Below are 20,181 nucleotides of genomic sequence, written 5' to 3'. Positions count from 1 at the left end.
TGCTGCTGAGATGAGGAGTGACAGACATTATTCTGCTGTTTTTTATAGCTGAAATGTCTTGAACTTTTGGGCAGAGCTCATAAAGCTGTCAGCACACGACGTGGCAGTGGTGTTCCTGCACAGTTGGGCTCTCTTTCTGGGCAGGAGTTGAGCAAACACACTCAATTTCCTTGCGCCTGCAGTAGTATGGGCACCGGTATGGAAGAGAAAGGTAAAAGGATTTCCTGTAGCTCCAGCATGTCTCTGCATGGGAAGGGAGCTGTATGGCATGGAATGTTTCAGTAGAGCTCCTCATTGCTAGCAAACATGTCTGTCAGACCTCCGTCCTCATGCAACATTTAATCTGGGTCAGAACGGTTGTTTCATAGCATGCATGATTCCTTGTTCCTCATATTTATCCATTGATGTTGGATGTGTCCTTTTGCATGATACCTCCTTAAAGCACTGGAGCAGTGCCCCCAACACCTGCCTAGGGGGGCATGTCCCTTCACTACAGTTTGTCAGGAATGAGTACATTGGTGTAGCAGTGCCTTGTTGGAGGAATGCCAGCTGGGGTGATGCTGCAGGGCTCGTGCAGGCAGTAGAGAATACCCGGCTTTGAGGAGAGTGTGGGACCCGTGGCCATGAAGGCAGCCTGTGCTGAGCTCTGCTGGGCAGAGCATGCTCATGGGCTGCTCCTGTGCTTCTTGCAGCCTGGTGCAGGAGGAGGATGAGCAGAAACGTCTCCTTGTCACAGTCTGGAACCAAGAGAGAGATTGCAGGTATGAGACCTCCATGCTGCGTTTTGATCTCTTTAGGACAGAGCTGTCACTGCAGTGAACCTGCCCTCTGCTCTGGCCACCCCATGTGAGCTCCTTGAGAGCAGGTCCTGACACCAGGGCTGCTGCACATGGAGAATTCAGGCTGCTCCATGTGCAGACTGCTGGAGAAGAAACCTGACCCTTGCCATCCTCTGCCTGCGGTGCTGCTGCTTGGTGGCAGTCACCAGGGCCAGCATTTAACATTCCCATATGCACTGCTGGCTGGAGCTTGGGGCCAGGGATCTCCCTTACCTCCTGGGGTGATGCAGGGAAGAGGAAATCACAGCAGCTTGGATTGTGCCACCTGCTCAGGCAAGTAGCTGCTGGCTCCTTGGCCAAGCTCCTGTCAGCATCAGGGAGGTGACCAGGATGCTGCAGCCCAGGTCCTTCCTGCCCCTGCTGCAGCCAAGCTGTGTGGTTACACCACGTTTGCTCCAAGCATGGAGAGAGGAGCATGTCTTGGGCATGGCCCAGTTCCCAGTGTGGGCAGGGATATCTGCATGGTCCCTGCAAAGGGGTGCAGGTGGGGAGATGGTCCTTGGGGGGGTTTCAGGTAGCGTGTGCTGATGGTCTCTGACTCTCTTGCAGGCAGAGCAAACTGATTGGGTGCATGAGCTTTGGCGTGAAGTCCCTCCTGACCCTGGACAAGGTACCTCCATCCAGAGCACTGTGTGTGGGATTGGGGCGAGCAGGTGAATGTGGTGCACCCTTGGGGCAGGAGCAGGGAGGAGCTGGCTCCTTACATGAAGGGGCAAAGAGACTTTGAAGGTGTCCAGGGACCTGCCAGGACAGAGGCACTGTGAGCTGGAGGCAGGGGTGGGGAGCATAGGAGGGGTTTTAGATCAGGGAACTGCCACTCCATTCAGTGAGGACACACTCAGCAGCACCTGGGGGTGCAGAGATGTGGTTCCTGTGAGTGCTGTGTAGGAGATGGGACCAGCCTTACCCAGCGTGCTGGCACTTGTCACATCTGTCCAATGGCCTCTGGAGGGTAACCAAGGGATGGTAGGGACACACTCCTTGGAATAGGATTCTGCCTCTCTCCCTGCACTCAGCAGACAGGGCTCTGCAGCTGAGGTGAGTGTGGGGTGGGCAAATATAGGGGTATCCACATCTGAGGGTGTACCTGGTGGCAGCAGTTCTGCAAGGTGCCTCTCTGCCAGGCTGCATCCCTGCTGCTGCAGGTCTGTTCCTACTGCTGCCCCGGCCTGGCTGCTGCTGGGTAATACAGCTCTCGCATAGCTGGCGTTGCCTTTCTAAAGGAGACTGCAAGGCTGCTGCTTGTGAATGACCTCTGCTGATCCACTGAAACAATGAAAGGTTCCATTCTAGCCATTCACAGTTAGGGATTTTGTTCCTGGACAGCCCGGATCAGGTGCTAGCGCATCAGACAGGCTGGAAGGGCTTTGAGGAATGTTCATAAATCACCTGAGGTGTGGGCATTTGCTGCCTAGCAAGAGGTTAAAAAGAGCTGTTTGTTCCAATTACGTGTAGCGAGGGTAAGAGATAGCTTGGACAAATGATATGCGTGGGTTTTTTTTGTTTTGTTTTGTTTTTTAATAGCAGTGAGGATAATTAGACAGAGCAGCTCTGAACTGCAGCTGTCCCCAGGAACAGCCTTTGCTTTGGTCATACCTACCCCCTCCAGGATGTCAGACTTTGGCCATGAGCTTCACAAGTTCTCACTGCAGGGAGAATCCTTACATGCAGCCCCAAGACACCTTACTCTCACAGGGATGGAAGGAGGATATGGGGAATCCATGGTCTTTCTGGGACCCCATTTGGGTCTGGGAAGGGCTGGTCCAGCCTCCTGGGCTCTGTGGTGCTGCTAGATACCCCCTGCTCTGCAGTTTCCCCATTGTGGATATAAAGCATAAGTTTTTTTTAAACAGACCCCACCTTCTCTGGTCTTTGTGGTTCCCGCAATCTCCATCTGATTCCTGGGATTGGGTGCTGGATGTTTTGTTTTCTGGCTTCTGTTGGCTGCCCAGAAAGTAATGAAAGATGGTGGCTCCTGGACGAGATGTGAGGGATTGCCAAGGCCATCCCTGGCCACATGGGTGGGACGGGGCAGAGGGAGCTCTGATGTGGAGCACCCAGCACTGCTGGAGGTTGGTGTGGTCACCCTGCTCTGCAAGCACAGTGTGGCTAATTTTACCTAGGTTCACATTTCCTGTGAGAAGTGCTCCAGGGCAGTCTCTGTGCTCTGGCCATGGCAGCTTCTGCAGCAGGATCCCAGGAGCTTTGGGCAACCAGATCAAGTTAAATGGGATGGAGTACCTGCCCCACTAATGAGAGCTTCTTTCTCCCTACGCAGGAGATCAGTGGCTGGTACTACCTCCTTGGGGAGGATCTGGGCAGGACCAAGCACCTGAAGGTGGCTGTGCGGCGGCTGAAGAAGAGCAGAGGTGCGTCACCCTCCAAAATGGCCTGGGAAGGGTTGGCATGGTGTGGGAGTGGGGATAAACTCATGCCTATCCCTGCTGTGGTGTGGAGCAGCCCCCAGCCCTATGGAGTCTGTGTCCCCACATTAGCTGTAATGGTCACTGGGATCAGTGTGGTGGGCATCCTGGGCAGTTTGGTAGGCTCTGCATTGGCACTGAGCCTCTTGCTTATGCTTTGCTTTGGGCTCTCTGTGGGTCCCCACTTTTGCAGCTGCCTCTCTCCTCTGGGCTGATGCCATGGCTGGGCTCTGATACCCAGGGGCTGTGATGAGCTTTCTCTCCTGCCTTGGTCTGTTTGCCACAATGCTAGGGTGTTCAGAGGAGGATCTGCTGGGGATAGCAGGGTGAGGGAGCAATGCCCATCCTAAATGTGCAGCCCCCTCACAGCTGTTGTCATGTGGGGCAGCCCCAGCCCAGAGGTGATGTCCCCTAACACATAGTGATCTTATTTATGGTGTGTAGATGTAGTGGGGAGGGAGAGTGGCTGTCAGGAGCTGTGTGCTGTTGGATTGATGTGCTTTTTTCTTTTTTTTTTTCCTTAAGAACCAGTGCTGGAAGGTCAGAGTGCAGTGTGTGAAGCCCAGGACGTTGTGAACATGAGGCAGCTGAAGGTGGGTACGGCCGGGCTCTGCCCTGTCAGCGATGAATGGTCTGAGGCTGGGGAAGCAGCACACCCTGTGTGCAGGGGTTTAGATGAGCAGGAGGGACAGAGTGTTAGTGAGGATCATACTGAGGTGGGAGCTGAGTCAGTTTCCCTATTGACGCTATGGCTTTGCAAACAATTAATGTTCCCAATCCAAGGAGGCAGTGGAGGTAGTAATTCCACATTTGCTCCCTGTTGCTGAATAGGGACCTCCTGTTTGTCCAGGATAGTACCACAGAGACCAAGTACCAGCCACTGAGTGGGAGTGATGGGAACAAGGAGCAGTGGGCTGGGGTTGGCCGCCTGCCTGCAGCGCAGCGTCTGTCCCTGGCCGGCTCCACGTCGCCGTGCACGGGTGCGTCTGCTCCCCTCCTCCTTCTGGGGCCGTTTGCTCTGGGAAGGGAAAGGCTCTTTGTGGAGCCTCAGTGATTTATAGGAGAGGCAGGGATGGGAAATGGGAACGCAAACACATGGCCTGCATCGGAAATAGGGCTCGGCTGTCCCTGTGATTTATCTGTACTGAATTCCTCTTCGCTGCTTCCCTCAGCTGCATTTTCAGTTATTTGTTTTAAAGCGTAGGACTGAGCAAGACAAACAAAGCCAGCGCCCCTCTCCTCCCTTCCTCTCCAGCGGTGCTGCTGACTGGGAAGATGGTGGCTGGGGGGAGGTGGATCTCCCCATGCAGACCTCGCTGCACCATGGGGGCATTGCGCCCAGAGCAGCTCTGATGACCTTGCAAGGTGCTGGAGCCCCTCTCCTCCCTCCACGGCCAGTCCCGGTTTTGCAAAGGGGCCCAGTTCTTGGCTTTCCTCGAGCTTCACCTTTCCATCTCCACGTTAGAAACTTTCTCCAAGAAGCCTTGTCACAACGTGCAGAGCTCCCCAGTGCTGCCCCGTGCCCTGCTGCTGGCTGGGCTCAGAGTTTGTCTTTATTTTTGAGATTACACCACGGGTACAATTCAGCTGACCTCTGATCCCACTCCATGAGCACAAAGCATCAGGATGTGCTTTTCCTTTGGGTCTGCGCTTCCAAAAACAAACTATTTTTTTTTTTAAATTAAAAAAAAAAGCCCCTCTCTGTTGTCCTCTCCGAGTATAAGCAGTGCAAGCCATCCCTTTAATGAAGTCGGGCTGCGTGGTCGGTGCCTGTGAAACGCTGCTCAAACATCCTCCAAGTGTTTGTGAGAACGCCGCAATAACAAAGTGCTCCGTGCGGCCGAAGAATGCCGCGGGAACAAAAGCCACATCAACAGAGCAGGGACCAGGGAATACTAAATAGTTGACAGGAATTTTAATATAAAACTCTCTCTCTTCCTTGTCACTTGGGGTTTTCAGGAAGCCCTCTGGCTTATCGTAAAGCGGCATACAGCGCAGACAGGGGCCGGGAAGGTGAAAGGTGGCTTCCTGCCATTCTTCTCTGGAGCTGGGTTCCCATGGGCGGTCATGCCAGTTTGACTGGGGTTTGTTCCACGCTGGTGCAATACGAGGAGATCAGGAGCACGGCTGCTTCGGGACGCTGCGTTTTCATGGGCTGACGGCGAGGTTAGGGGCTGCAGCCATGAACCGCTTCAATGGACTCTGCAAGGTGTGCTCGGAGCGGAGATACCGGCAGGTCTGTGCCCCCGCTCTGTGGGTCTCGGTGCTGTCTGAGTGTCCGTGGGCTTTCTCCCCCTTGTTGGGCTGAGTGTGCACTGCTGATCTGCTGTTGTTTGTAAATGGTGATATTAGGAGGGAAAGTGCCTTCAGGTGGGTGTCTGACTTCTTGCTGCACGTTGTTGCAGTGTTTAAGTGGGGATGGAGGAAGGAGAGTTCTTACTGCAGAACTTAGGGTGCAGCTCAGCAGCTGGCTGTGTAAGTGCTCAGCTGAAGGATGTTTCTGTTTACTGCACATAGACGTAGGGTCAGCTCTCTGCTAGGTGGCTGTGATCTCTTAAAAAAATAGTTTTTACAGAAATATATATGGGAATGAAGTGTTGCTTGAAGCTGGCCGCAACCAAAGGTGATCAAGGCAGCTCGCTGTATTGTGCATGAGCTGGCATGAGCTCTCAGATGCTCTCAGTGTGCAGCTCTGGTGGGGGTTTTGCTAGAGCAGGTCCTGGTCTCCCACACTTTGGAATAGTTTTTCCACTGGGGTCTGCACTGGGGCTCCCAGCTCATGCTCAGCATTTCTCTGCGCTGCTGTGTTCATCTTGCATGTCGTGGTATGGCTGCAGTGGGGATTGCAGGGAGAGTTAGCTTAATTAAAAATGCCTGCTGCTTATCAGGGCTGTAGTGAGTGTCTCATGCAGGCAAGCTCCTCTGCTTTGCACTTATGGTAATGGTGACTTGTGTCCTACATCTCTTCAATTCTCTATTTTGGCAATTTCTGCTGCACCTTCCAATAAAGTTATGAGCACAGTGAGCCCTTCCCTGCTGTGGGCTGGAGCCTCGCATCATTGTCGCTCATCTTCCAGCTTACATCAGATGCTCATATTAGTTCTGTGCTGAGTGGCAAAAATGGATGCTGAGCTCGCTGCTAATCCCACAGCGGTAGGAGCTGAGGAAAGCAAAACGTCAGCGGTGGGAAGGTGGCGGACAAGAGCCAGGAGTAGAAGCAGTGGGAGCCCTCTTGGTGTGGGGAAAATTCTGGGCTGGGAGGTGGCTGCTGGGGGAGATGCTGGGCTGTCAGGGCTGGTGACATCCTGCAGAGCCCAGGTCCCTAGGTGTTGTTTTTATGGTGCGAGGTTGGTTTGAAGGTGCAGAGCCACAAGCAGTCTTGTTCCCTATTTGAGAATACAATGACCTCCAGAGGAAAAAAAAATCAGTGTGGTGGGACTGGACCTATGTACTTGATCCTGCCAAGGGAAGACACTTTTTTTGTTTTGAAACCCTTTTTTTTTTTTTTTTTTTTTTTTTGCTGAGCAATCAAACAGGGACAGGGAGCAAAGAAAGGAAAGCTTGCTGGGTTTGCCCTCAAGCTGCAAAGGAGTGTGGAAGCAGCTCTTGGCTGTTTCAGCTGGATTCTCCTCTCTGTTTGTTCTCAAAATAGCTCAGGTCACATATGTCAGATTTTTTTGTTTTCTCTGTCGGTAAAACAGGAATCCTGACAAATGTCTTGAGGATAATCAGGTATTTGCAGGAACCGTCGTGCTGAGCGGCTGCTGGAAGCCAACATAAAAAAATAAATACAATTTTATTAATGATCAAGTTGTTTCTAGAATCAGGAGGAGAAATGAGCCTGGATCAACACAGCATCCATCCTATTCAAGCTCATCAAGAGAAACATACCTCAGCTAACAAGGTGATGCACATAGCCTGCCCCAGCTGGTGCCTGGCAGGCCGAGCGTGCTGGTTCTCACGGCTTCCCCTGGAGCAGAGGAGTGCTGCTATTTGTGTATTGCCCCACTGGGGAGGAAATGTTTAAGTGGCTTGCTTGGAAAAGCCGTGCTAGAAGTGAGCATTGGAGCCAAGTTGCCAGGTTTTCCTTCCTAGTGTCTGGATAGACTTTTCCTTATGCTTTCAGGAGTCATGAACAGGGACTTGCATATATGCTCAGTAAATGCTCACCTTGTGTCATTTATTTCCATTGGTCTTGGGCTTGATTTCACATCGTTTTTCAGTGCCCTTCTCATCCTCTGGGCTGCAGAACAGGAGAGACCTGTTGTCAGTGGGGCTCCTGGAGTGACAGTGTTCACTGGGACAGTTCCTCTGGGCTCTGCAGCTGCTTTTAGAAGTGCTGTGCTCCTGCATTTCTGAAGGCTGTGGTGCAGCATGTGGGTGAAACAAGGGATGCTCCCTGATCACAGGCAGTGGATACTTTCCTATTGAAAAGGGTGACCCTGGTGTTTCTTTTCAGATTACAATCCCTCGAGGAACAGATGGGTTTGGCTTCACAATCTGCTGTGACTCCCCAGTCCGTGTGCAGGCAGTGGACTCTGGTAAGAGATCATCTCAGTTTTATCCCTTTTGATTGGAATGAAGCTTTGCTCCTTTTTGCTTCCTGGAGCAGGGTGTGGCTTGGGGGCACCCATGCCTTCATGGACTCTGGCTACCTCGAAGAAACTTCTCTTAACAAACACTGTTGCCTCTCATGAGGACAGAGGCTGCTGTGTTATTATTTTGGTGTTATATTGCAGCGATATGCAGAGATTTTGTTTTCCCTCTCCAATGTGAGAACTATCTGGTTGGGAGACCTATGGAAAGCATGTGGGGGAGTCAGTCTGGCACAGGAGGGAAGCAGAATTACGGTGGGCCTTGATTGCCTGAATAGATGCTCCTGGTGTGAGCCTCCAGGATGGATTCAGCATCTCTGTTATCCTACTTCACACCAGGAAATCCCCCTGGCTTCCCACTTTGGGCTATTGGCAGTGTCCTCTCTGAGAGAAGCAGTGTGTTTGGACCACAGACCAGCAGCAGAGATCCATCTGTTCACATCCTGGAGTACCAACGCATAAATGATGCGTTCATTTGTACCTAATTCCTAGTGTTATTTATGTAATGTATATTTAACACAGCAAACTGCTGGGGAAAGCATTGCACTCAAACACTGTAAAATTGGACTTAACAGATTTCAGTAAGTTCCTCAGTGATACATTCAAGACTCAAAAATATACTATCCTTAAAGTGAAAAAGAACCTTAGCTCTGTTAGGGGAAACAGTTGAATTTTGGTTGAGGGAGTAGTGCAAGCTGTGAAGCTGTGCTATATGGGTGTCCCCTCAGCCCTGGTGTTCTCAGCTCTGTGTCCAGCAGGTGACTGACACACACACATCCCTTCCCTCCATAGGTGGCCCTGCAGAAAAGGCCGGTCTGCAGCAGCTTGACACAGTGCTGCAGCTGAACGAGCGGCCCGTAGAGCACTGGAAATGTGTGGAGCTGGCACACGAAATCCGGTGAGCATTTACCCAAAGCATCAGTGCAGGGGTATGGGAGGAACAGCCTAAGGGAGCCCAGGGCAGGGCAGCAGGAACTTTGGGTGGCTGCAGAAAGGGGAAGGGTTTGGGGAATGCGGGAAGCCGGAAAGGAATCTTTGGAGGGGAAGAAGAAAGGATGCAAGGACTGGGAAGGAACGTGGCTGTCTGAATGCCTCAGTGCCCGCTGCTCTGGCTCTGAGTTGCCCCATACCATCTCTTCCAGGAACTGTCCCACGGAGATTATCCTGCTGGTCTGGAGGCTTGTCCCACAGGTCAAGTCTGGACCTGATGGCATGATCCGCCGCTCATCCTGCAAGTCTGCCTACGACCTGCAGTGCCCTCCCAGCAAGCGGGAGAAAAACAGCACTGTGCCAACACGGCCTGAGCAGCGTCGGAGCTGCCATGTCCTGTATGATGGGAGTGACGGGCTGGTGCTGAACGGCTGGGAGAGGTACACGGAGATTGGCAAGCGGGGCCAGAACACCATGCCCCCTCTGTCCCATGTGCCCTCTGCTGCTGACCAGAACTACATCATCCTTGCACCTCTGAACCCAGGGAGCCAGGTAGGGCTGCCTCCAGCCCCATGCTCGCGGTACTGCATGAGGTGCTGGCTTTCTGACTTGACCCTGGCTTCAGACTTCTCAGGCATAATCTCTAAATGTTTACTAGAGCACATGCCATGTTTCTAAGCTGGAGCCGTGTCCCTGGGTGACCTTTCTCTCTATTTCTAAAGCATTTGCCACTAAGGCAGCAGAGCCATGGTGAATGAGCTGTTGCCTCCTCTCAGGACTCCTGCAGAGGGTGGGAGTATGGAAAGTGTTTCCACTGTGCAGGTCACAGCACAAACCACTTCTGTCATGTTCTGATAGTAAGAGGATGAAGGTGATTCTCACCTCCGGCTTCGCTGAGTTTGGCATGCTGAAATATGCTGTTTGTTTTTGTGAAGTCTGCCTTGAGCTTCCTTCAGGTGGCTGTTCCTTTCTGGGTTGTGTCTTGCAGCTGCTGAGGCCTGTGTACCAGGAGAACAACGCTACTGAGGGTAAGTTGCTGATGTGTTGAAAACATTGCTCAGAGCTCCCGGCAGAGCCAGACTCAGTCTATCCAGTGCCAGCGATCCTTGCTCCTAGCCCTTCAACCAAGTCCCTCATGTTCTGAGGACAGTGGCTCTTGGCAGTGTCACCTTACCACTTTCTGGATCAAGCATAAAAGCAAGAACCCTGCCACCGTGCCCGGAGGAGAGCACAGCTGCCGGTGTCATTGCCCCATGGTGAGGTCTCTGGGAGCCCACAGGACGGCTGGGGAATGTAGGCTGGTGACAGAAACTTTCCACTGGGGGATAAGAGAAGCATGAAGTGCGAAAGTGCTAGACATTTATGATGTGGCAGATCCCCACATGTTCATGGGTCTGTCTGTGGTGTGTTTCCTTTGTCAGGCATGATGCAATGGCTAGGGGTGCTAACATTGTGTCCCCCTGCTTTGTAGTTCATTTTATTACTAGTAAGTGAGGATGGCCATGAGTTGAACTTATGCAAAGTGGAATGCAAGTTGAAGTGCAGGGTTTAGGAAATGTTCATTTCCTGGGTTTCTGATGGTCTCTGGGCCAGCTTTCCTTGAAAATCCTTGGAAGTATTAACACTTTCTGCAGTGGATCTGGTGGATATCCCAGGAAAACTGGGTATAGGTGGACTTGCAGGAAGAGCAGGGCTGGGGATAGCTGCATGAATCCTGGCATGGGACAGGGAGCAGAGGCTAACACGAGGTCTTACTGAGCAAGGTATCAACAAATGACTGCCACTTGGAATTAGAAACCGGGAGCAGAAGCAACCCAGGAGCCTGGAGATACTGCCAGGCTGTTTGCTGCTGTTGACCTTATTAAAGAAATGGCAATTTTCAGCATGCTCAGCTCCATGCAGAAACACCTCTGGCCTGCTCCTTGATTTGGGAGCTGCAGGAGGCGGCGCTTGTTCTCTCATCTGTTAGGATGCCCTGGGTTTTAGCTGTGTGTCCTGGCAGAGCTGAGCTCCTGGCCATGGTCTCGTAGGAAAGAATCTCTCATTCAGCTGTCCCTCCTTGGTGCAGGCACAGCTGTCAGTGCAATTTCCAGCTAGAAAATGTTCTGCAGCCTGTAAAGGTGCTCAGGGGTGGTGAAGTGTGGGGCTGACAAAGCCCCGGTGGGGTCATGAGGGAACTGCATGGGGCTGAGGCCTTGGTGGCTGGATGGCCCCCGCCCTGCAGCTCTGCAGATGGATGAATTTTGTGCACTTGAGCTGCAGGGAGTGTTCTTTGCTGGTGTAACTGCAGCTCTTTCCTGCTGAGCTGAGCTGAGCTGCAGGGACTTGTTCTTACTGAAGGGTATAATTTGAAAGACTTGAGTTTCTTCCTGGTGTAATTTTTAATGATTATTTTCAGTTTATTTAAAGATAAGTCTTCAGAGAGAGGAATGCAGTGGTTAACCTGAGCAGTGCAGAGTGGACAGTAATGATAGGAGTTGATGCATCTGTGCCAGCATGCAGAAGATGGGGTTTATGCAGGTGATGAATCCCTCAAATGAAAGAAGGTGAATTAGGGGTAAGATGAAAAGCAAACTGCGCATGGCCCAGACAGATCATATCTGCCCTATGTTGGACTGTCTCTCAACCTTTGATTTTTATCTGGCAGCACAACCATGAGAAAGGGGAAAGAGAAAATATGAGAATTATTGCTCTTAGAGGTGGAAACAACACTCTAGGTCATGAGAACCCCCCGTGCAAAGGCAGGCAATGAGAGCAAACAGCAAGCAGTGGGGCTGGGTTGCCAGCAGAGCATGATCTGGCTCTGCTGGCGTTTATCCGAAAGAAAACATGCTGCTTCCTAATACTTAATGGAACATGTAATGTTGGGTAGATTCATGTGTTTGCTTTGGACCAGACCCTATCTGCTCTGATCCATGTTCAGAAGTGTTTTGGCCCATTCTGCTCAGGAAGTTATGGGTATTTGTTGTGGTGCAAAGGCAGAAAGCACTTCACTGAAAGCTGCCGTGGTAGGAACAGAAGGATGTGGGGCTGGGGGCTGGAGGAGGGATGCTCACAGTAGCTGAGCTGGGGCACCCCTCTAGCATGGCCCTGAGACATCGCTGTGGGTGAGAGTCCTGGGCTGATGCTGCAGCTTCTCCCCTAGTCTGCCTGCTGGATCTGAGCTGCTTTGGTTCATCAGCTTTAGGAGGGAGAGGATACTGCAATATTTCATAGGAGTGTCAATGTTTGGTTAGGGAGGCATCCAATTTCCACTGGAGTTTTTTCTTGTGAGCTTTAAGACAGAGCACAGGTGACTTGAGAGTGCTAAGAGACAAAATGCTGGAGGAATCCTGCGGGATGTATTCAAAGGTTGTGAGCAAAGGGCTTAGAAACCCAAACAGCAACTAATACCCAGCAACAGGGGAAGGAAGGACTCACCCAAGCAGGAGCTAGCAGGGAACAAGGATAATCCATAATGCTTTTAATCAGAGAATTGTTATTTATATTAGAGATTCTGGGACTGGTGTGACGTACCAGGTGCAGGCTGGCAGGCGTGAGGTGGCTGTAGGAGCTGCCATTGGCTTGCTGGGAGATGTGGAAGCTGTGCTTGCCCAGCTAAGGCTGTGTCGCATCGCTTCTGTGTAATCCCTCCTCTGAATGCAGATAACAGCTCTTTGCAGTGGAGTGGGACAGAGTGAAAAGCCGGTCAGGCTGCTCAGGCTTCCTCCAGCACCAAAATGCGATGCTGAAAACTTGGAGGATGATGTGCCAGCCTCATGCCTAGTGAGGTCATCCTTCGTAAATTCCCCTCCATCGCTGAGCAACCATCACCTCCCTGGAGGCAATTTGGAAGGACATGGGTAAATCCCATGCTCATGAGTGTGTTTATCACTTCTGTTCTTTTCTCCAATCTAAACGCCTTCTGAAAGCTGTGATTAAAAGCATCTGCTCCTCCTCATGATGTTACATTCCTGCACTTTGTGAACTCCCATGCCCTCAATTTCATACAGGCAGGATTTCTGTGGATAAAAATGTCCCAGGGTTTGAATTTCCAGTGTTTAACTTCCACTCTAAATTAGTCATGGATGGTTTTCCCCCAGCTGGGAAGTGACTGGCCGTGGTTTGGTGGTGCGGGCAGCAGTTTCCTGATGGGGGGATCCTCCTTGGTGCTTGTGAGATTTGAGAAAAAACAGTTAAGGTGCTTGGCATTCTGTGTTTCTTGTTTTGTACGCTCAGTACTGCGTAGGGAGATGCGTGTCATCACACCACATCTCTTTCTCTGAAGTACTGTACTGTATTCGTAAACTGTGCAGAAGACTGCGCACACCCAAACACAGGAAGACGTGCTGGCCTGCAGTGGGGCAGCTGTGACTTTGGGGTTTTGCCTGTTGCTGTTCCCTTGCTGCTGCTGGGCGAAGTCCCGGGCCCAGCAAGAAAGTAGCTCTTAGTTGTGCAGAAACATCAAGGGGCATCTCATTTTGCGTTAGGAGAAATGAAGTCAGCGCTATTATTTCATGAATCCCTGAGGGGCCTTGATAGCAGGGTGATGAATGTTCCTGCAGCTCCAGGCTCCAGCTTTTTCTCTTGGGCTCTCTGTGCCCTCCTCCAGCCTGTGAGGGCAGGAGCCGAGCTGGCAGTGTGCAGGAGCTCTGTGGGAGCACTCCTAATTCTCTCTGCATTGCTGCTTCCTCTCTCGGTCCAGGAAATGGATGCAAAGGGAAATCACACACGGGGTCTGGGAGAAAATCCAGGCTGATGAAGACTGTGCAGACTATGAAGAGCTATGGGAACTACCAGAACTGCACTATAGTGAGGCCACACATCCCGCACTCCAGCTATGGCACATACGTGACACTGGCTCCCAAAGTGCTGGTGTTCCCCGTCTTCGTGCAGGTAAGCATGGCTGCAGGCGATGTGCTACGGATTAGTGCACATCTGTGCACATCTGTGCACAGCACAGAGCTTGCTGCTGTCTGTTGGGTCCGTGCTGCCATGCCAGATGGTTGCCTTTCCCAGTGCATGAGGTCAGCCTGAATTTTCTTCTCTGGGGCTGACTGGACTCAGTTCCAGGTGCTTTCTTTAAGGGAGTTGTGTTCTGCCCAAGCAGTGCTTTGTTGGATTTCCCCTTTTCAGCTTTCCAGTCTGGCTCTTGGGTGCTTGCCTGCATCAGGAGAAAGTATCCCAATTTCCAGGCTTCAGCAGACAGCTTTGTATAACTGCAGATCAATATGGGTTCTTTATGCTGTTAATTAGTGTGTGGACAGAGGTTTTATAGTCCACTTGGTGGCCTGCACTAGAATTACTGACAAGGATCCAGAGCAGAGGTGTCGTGACAGAGGATGTTCTTGATCCCCAGCTACATAAATGATTTTCTTAAAATTACACCTAATTTTGGTGCCTTCCATTTTTGTCCTTCATAGGGCCAGAACCCCAGCAGGTCTCTGACTGTAAATCTGAGTGCGTTACTGATGGATACAGCATCTCTGAGGCTGTGGGAAGCTGTCAGCCCTTCTGTTAGCAGCTCAGACCATTTCCTGTAGGCTCAAACCCATGATCTGTGTTGCCTGTGACTCTGGCCTAGGCCAGGGAACTGCACGTTTGTTGCCCATAGCCATGTGCACCATTTGTTCATCAGCAGGAACACAATTAGCACTCTGGACTCCACTCCTCTGCAAAATCTGTGTCTTGAACTGAACCTGGGCTGTTTCTGCCCCTTCAGGAGCTAGTTATCCTGCTTTGCTGTCTCATACTGCACAGCCCCTGTGCTGGGTACTTGTACCCTGCCTGCGGGCTGTGCTGCTCAGTGGGATGTCTGAGGGCTGGGCAGCAGCTATGCCAGCCAACACGCTCCCGTTACTCTGCTGTTAAATGGGACACACTGCAAGTGCTGACTGGAGAGCAGAATGTGACAGGAGGAAGGACAAAAGCCTTAAATTTGCTTAAACTTGTTGTGAAAGTAATCCACAGAATCATAGAGCAAATATTCTGTCCGAGGGACGTGAGAACCTAACGGGCTGCAGTTGTGGTTGTGCTTCCTGCTGCACAGCACCCATAACCCGCGTGGTGCAGAGCAGTTAATGTACCAAGAAGCAAGCAGCTGATTATTGTCTTTTTATAGATGAGCCTGACATAGGCGTTAAATGTAAGGTTTTCTTTTCTATTGCATGGCTGGACTGCAGACTTCTGAATTTCTGAGTGCAGCGCGGGGTGACTTCTCCCTGGATGAGTTACAGCTTAAAGTGAAGACAAAGTGGGTTTGGTGGGCGGAAAGTTTTTCTGGCAAACCACACTTCCAGTGGAAGGTTTGACTGTTTCTTTTTTTTCTTTCTTTCCATTTCAAATGTAGCCCTTAGATCTTTGTAACCCAGCCCGGACTCTGCTTCTGTCAGAGGAGCTGCTTCTTCACGAGAGCAGGAGCAGGACTATCCAGGTAAGGCTATTTCTGTGCTGCCTGAGCTTTCTAAACTCGCTTTTCTGTGGACTCATGTGGTAGATTGAGAAGGGGAATGTACTTCTGTGCTGAACTTTTATTAGTATGATGGTTGGAAAGAATCTGTAGTCAGTTTATGCAGGAATAGCTGGGATAAACTAAATGTCGGTACTTTATATTTTTTTATTTATTTATTTTGCTGGAAATCAGTTTTTTCTTGTCTCTCTTTGTGCTCATGAAGGAGAAAATGCACAGGACAAATCCTCTGGCAGACCCAGAAAGAGGGAACTTAGGAATATTTCACGCCTGTTTAGAGATCTAGCCATAGAACGCATTATGGGGCTTTTTAGAAGTTTAGTACCTGAGAGTCCTGTCCAAAATCCTCTCCATTGTGTTATTTCAGCTTCTTTTCTGCAATGCAGGGAGTTGATGTAGAGGACCTTTAAAAGTCCCTTCCAACTCAAATGATTCCATGATTCTATGTTATCGGAGGGATATTAAAAATCTGGGGAACACCTAAGCTTTGATTACATGCAGAACCCATGTATGTGACAGCTTTCAACAGCCAAACCAGCAGAGTTTGTAATGCTGTGTACATTTTCTGTTGGCTTTGCTTGTATCCAGCAGTGAAGCCTGTAAACTGTGGAATTTGGGATGGAGGAGGCATCTCAGTGAATGGCGTGGTGCATTGCGCAGCCAGAGCAGCTCACTTGGGCATTGCTCAGCAGTGCTGAACAGTGACAGTATCTTTTGGGGCATTGTCACTGAATCTCACTGCTGTACAGAACACATGTGTTTTGAATTTGGTGGGACTGAACAATGTGTCATCTTCACAGAGCTGCAGAGGACCTTTCATTTGAGTAATTTAGTTTCTGTGTAATGCTTTCTGGGTGGCTGACAGCAGAATCTCAGAAACATATCATCTTGCTGGCCTGTAGAAAGCTGTTCAAGACTGTGCTAAGGAACTGTCCTTGCTCTCTCTCTGGCTTTCAGCATGTAATCCATCCTTTATTTTTGTCTTGATTATTTCTTTTTTCTGCTAAAGTACGTGAAAAACTGCATCACCCATCAGGAAACTTGTCACTGATTTGTAAATAAAGCTCTTCCCCTGCCTGTGCTGCTGCTGTTTGCTCATCAGGGTCTTCAGGGCACGTGCATGAATGAAAACATAGATAAAGCACATGGCTGTGTAGCACAGCAGTGCTATGATGGTTGGAAATATGATAGCCAGCCTGTGTTCAGGATACTCCTCCTACCTGGTTTGTGTTCCTTGCCTTCAGGTCAGCCACAGAGGTCTGTAAAAGCAGTTGAATGTAAACTAATTCTGAGTAACAAATGCCATTTTTAGTCTGGGTGAAGCATGTTTGTATGTACAAGGATGTTCAACGGTAGATGAAGCAGAGTCTCGGGATCATTATGTTTGGAGGAGGTGTGCTGCTCTGTTGCCTAATGGCCACATTAGCTATTTTGGCGACCCAGCTGTGGATAGGGTTAGGAAAATGCCTCAGGGAAAGGGTTGTCTGTTTGCTAATGATGCCCTACGGATGAGCAAGCTGCTGGGAAGAGGATTTCCCTGTTGGAGCTGCTGCCAGGGAAGGGTAGGATGCTGTACAGTGGCCAGGAGCACAAGACAGCCTCTGAGAATGATGGTGCCTTGAGGCTGTTATAACTGTGCAAGCCTGGCAGAAGGGCAAGGAAAGAGGCTGTGACTAAGTGCAGTGAAATAAATAGAAACAATGAATGGAAAAAAGTATGTGGCAGACTCTGCTCTGGGAGGCAGGTGCCTTTCCCTCAGTGTGAACCCAGGTGTGGTGCTGAGCCCGGTATTGCCAGGAGCCAACAACTGTAGGAAGCAACACCAGGACATCAACCATATCTCTGGGGAATGGCTGCCTCCTGTCTGCAGTGTGTCACTTACAGCTTCACCTCAGGGCTTTGCAGAGCTTTGAGGAATTGGTATGTGCTTCTCTGGAAAGCTGGAGACCTCCCTTCTCCTGTGGAGCAAGGATGTCTGCTTTCGTCCTGACAGGCTGTGGGATAAACTTCTGAGGCCAGCAAGACCTGAAGTGGCCTGGCCACAGTGGAATTTCCCTGGTGCAGAAGGACTCTTACTTCTCTTTTCACTGGACTTGAGCTTACTCCCAGTCCTCCCTTCTCTGCTGTCTTGTTTCTGATGAGTCCTTTCTTCCTTGCTCCATGTGACTTTCCATTTCCCGCTGCTTTTCCCTTGCAGCCTCTCAAATTGGAGTCTACTCTTTGCAGGAATACTTTCTGCATCTCATTCTGCTTTGCCCAAGTGGCTGAAGAGAGGAAAGCCTAGATGCCCAGGCTGGAAATCGAGATCCTGTGTCATTTTTACTTTTTAAACCAGAATCTTTCCCCCTTGGTAGTTTCCATGTCTGGCAGCGCATCCTTGTCACTGAGCAAGCCCTCTCCCATCTCCTAAAGGAGACAACCTATCTCTCTGGAGGCTTGCCAGGATCTGTTCTTTCCCTGACCTTACCTCTGGGGCAATCCTTATTCAGGCCTTAATCACATCCTGTCTAGACTTTGTTGCAATTCCCATTTTTATGATGTTCTGAAATCCCTCCAGCCTGCAGAGTGCCAGAGGAACCAGCACGATGCAGACAACCACGTGCGAGGTGCTGGATGCAGGCTTTGTCCTTTTTGATGCTTCTGTGTTGCACCTGGAGGCAATTTTTCAATGCCCTGAGGAATCTTCACAATGTACATCACACTCAACCCCTTCTCAGTTCTCTGCTTTGCCATTTTGGCAGGGTCTGTAGGTCAGGATAGCTCTCCCTTGAAACCTGGAGAACAGGGACTGGCATGCCTAGGGTCTTCTGTCCCAAGTGCTAAAAGCAAATACTTGGCACTCTGGGCCCTGGCTGGGTCTGCCAGCTCCCAGTTTCAGTGGGTGGCTGGGTTTGGCCTACACAGTGGGTTAACTAAAACCCCACTCTCTAGCACAGATGTTTCATGATCTGTTTTTAGACAGTTTCATTTGGGTGAGAAACCAGAAACTTGCACTTACCTCCTACCTCCACCACATTAGTTCCTCTCACTCTGTCCTTTCTTTTCCACTGCCTCTTTATGTTCTCATCTCTGTCATTTTTGAGTCAGGTGATATCATTTCCTCATCTGCAGAGCCACTGCTTATGCTGGTGCTTGAGCATGGGTGTGTGACCCTTTGGGTCCTTTGATTCTAGTAAACCAAGGTGAGGTTCCAGGTTGACAGCTGGAGCCTGCAGCATGGATCTGCTTTTGGCAAGTGTTGTCTTGTGTCTTCACCAAAGTCCAGTTGAGCATGTAAACTCTTTGCTGAGTACCCAACCCCCTCGCCAATAATCTTGACAGAAAAAAATGCATGAGGTGGTAAAAGGGTCTGAGCATGCTGTGGGTTAATGACTGTTTGGGTGTCTTAGAAGGAAAGCATGCATTTAGAATGGACAGATTCAGAAGTCAAAATCCAAGAGCAATAGGGCATGCTTAGAGAGTTAGGGCTGCAGTGTGGAAAGCAATGGCCCAAAGGCTTTGCCGTATCGCTGTGGGTGGTAAAGATTCTCTGACCTGGGAAGCTTGTGCCCATTTCCAGTGCACCATGCCTGGTGAGCATGCACTTACTCCCTCTGCAAAGCTTAGACCACTTCTCTAGTTAGATGGTGGCTCTGAAAAATGCCAACATAGTAAGCTTGTGGAAGCTTGATTATTTTTGTTGCTGGGCTCCTAATCCCATGGTCTCTGTGAAAACCAAGTGAATAACTGCCAGTGTAAAGCTGCAGCCCAGAAAGTTGTGACTTTGGAGCATGTGATCAGGGGAGCAGCAAATATAAGTTCTGGGCATTCACACCCTGCATGTGGGAAGCTATGCTGTTTGTGGTCTGGTGAGCACAGCACTAATGTCTGCTTCCTACAGTATGGGCACATAAGAGCATTGCGAAGATGAATGTAGATCTGGAAAATTTGAGAAAAATTGAAGACAGTTTCGTCCATTTAACTCAACCCAACAAATAGGGCACATGAACTTCGTACTGTTCTAGCTGGGCTTTCTTTTTGAGATTGCACCCATTTCTGCTGGAGGAGGTCCCAGTGCTCATAAACATGTACAAAATGCGTGTGGATCAGAGGATGTGCGTTCAAGATATCTGGGCTTGCTCTAGCCAATTGCAGACGGCAGTCTCTGTCCAGTGATGCAGGGGATCATCACCGTGTTCTCCTTTGGCATCTGACAGCTTTGTTGCAGAAGATCTACCTCTGCTTCCCTCTGCTCCCTCTGTTTTGCTGGGCATGGCTACGGAACCACAGGAAGGGAAGAGGGAGATGTCTCGGAACACAGCCTGGGTCTGTGTGCCCCGTCCTGAGGTGGCTCTGCTAATACCTTGCTGCAGTGACAAGTGCCAGCTCCTCCCTGCCATAACCCCAATGGCAAAGGCTTGCTGTGTGTAGGTGTGTGAAGAGGGCAGGGGTAACTATTCTTAAGCTTGAATGCAGAGGTACTTTGGCTGCAAGGCTTAATTTGCAGGCACCTTTTCATCATGGTTTTGTTATCTTGATGAGGCTTGGTGTTGACCTTCCTTCAGCAGGGCTCTGTGATCTCCTGTTCTCATCTTGGGGAAGTGTAGTGACTCGTCACTTTCTACCTTATCTCCTGGCTTTCGTGTTCTCTTGTTTTCTTTTAGGAGACTCCTTAAATGTACCTCTTCCTTCTGTAACAATGATTTGCCGACTGTATTCTGTAGGTAGAATCAAATCTGTCAGCAGAAGGGGCTCTGTGGTGTGCCATGGTGCAAAGCTCACACAGATGAACACCAGTGCCAACCTCTAAAAACAGATTTTTTGTAAAATCTACTCACAGCCTCTGGAAGGTCTGTGTGACAACAGCACGTGGCCTTGATAACTCTAATAATAACAGAGCTATGCTTATCTTTTTCTTCAGAGGAACCCTTTCATCATCCCGTTTGTTTACTTTCTCATTCTGAGGT

The 20,181-nt window shown here is 50.2% G+C and overlaps 1 protein-coding gene across 5 annotated transcripts in view; it reads left to right on the top strand.

Moving 5' to 3' along the window:
• The window catches only part of RGS3 (regulator of G protein signaling 3), a 68,036-nt gene that overhangs the window by 10,183 nt on the left and 37,672 nt on the right, over positions 1 to 20,181 (top strand). For 4 of the 5 annotated variants that reach the window (XM_021413652.1, XM_021413654.1, XM_021413653.1 and 1 more), the window contains 10 exons: positions 693 to 761; positions 1,389 to 1,449; positions 3,118 to 3,208; positions 3,788 to 3,855; positions 7,722 to 7,803; positions 8,650 to 8,755; positions 9,000 to 9,339; positions 9,776 to 9,815; positions 13,472 to 13,662; positions 15,116 to 15,199. In XM_021413652.1, coding sequence (XP_021269327.1) covers positions 693 to 761; positions 1,389 to 1,449; positions 3,118 to 3,208; positions 3,788 to 3,855; positions 7,722 to 7,803; positions 8,650 to 8,755; positions 9,000 to 9,339; positions 9,776 to 9,815; positions 13,472 to 13,662; positions 15,116 to 15,199 — 1,132 coding nt within the window. Of the gene's footprint in view, positions 1 to 692; positions 762 to 1,388; positions 1,450 to 3,117; positions 3,209 to 3,787; positions 3,856 to 5,335; positions 5,499 to 7,721; positions 7,804 to 8,649; positions 8,756 to 8,999; positions 9,340 to 9,775; positions 9,816 to 13,471; positions 13,663 to 15,115; positions 15,200 to 20,181 lie in introns of those variants that run through there. The other variant, XM_021413656.1, reaches the window with a different exon arrangement.

Source organism: Numida meleagris, chromosome 16 (genome assembly GCF_002078875.1).
Source record: "Numida meleagris isolate 19003 breed g44 Domestic line chromosome 16, NumMel1.0, whole genome shotgun sequence".
NCBI classification, from domain to species: Eukaryota; Metazoa; Chordata; class Aves; order Galliformes; family Numididae; genus Numida; species Numida meleagris.
Note: the sequence above shows the minus strand (reverse complement) of the source record. Positions and strands in the feature narration are given on the sequence as shown.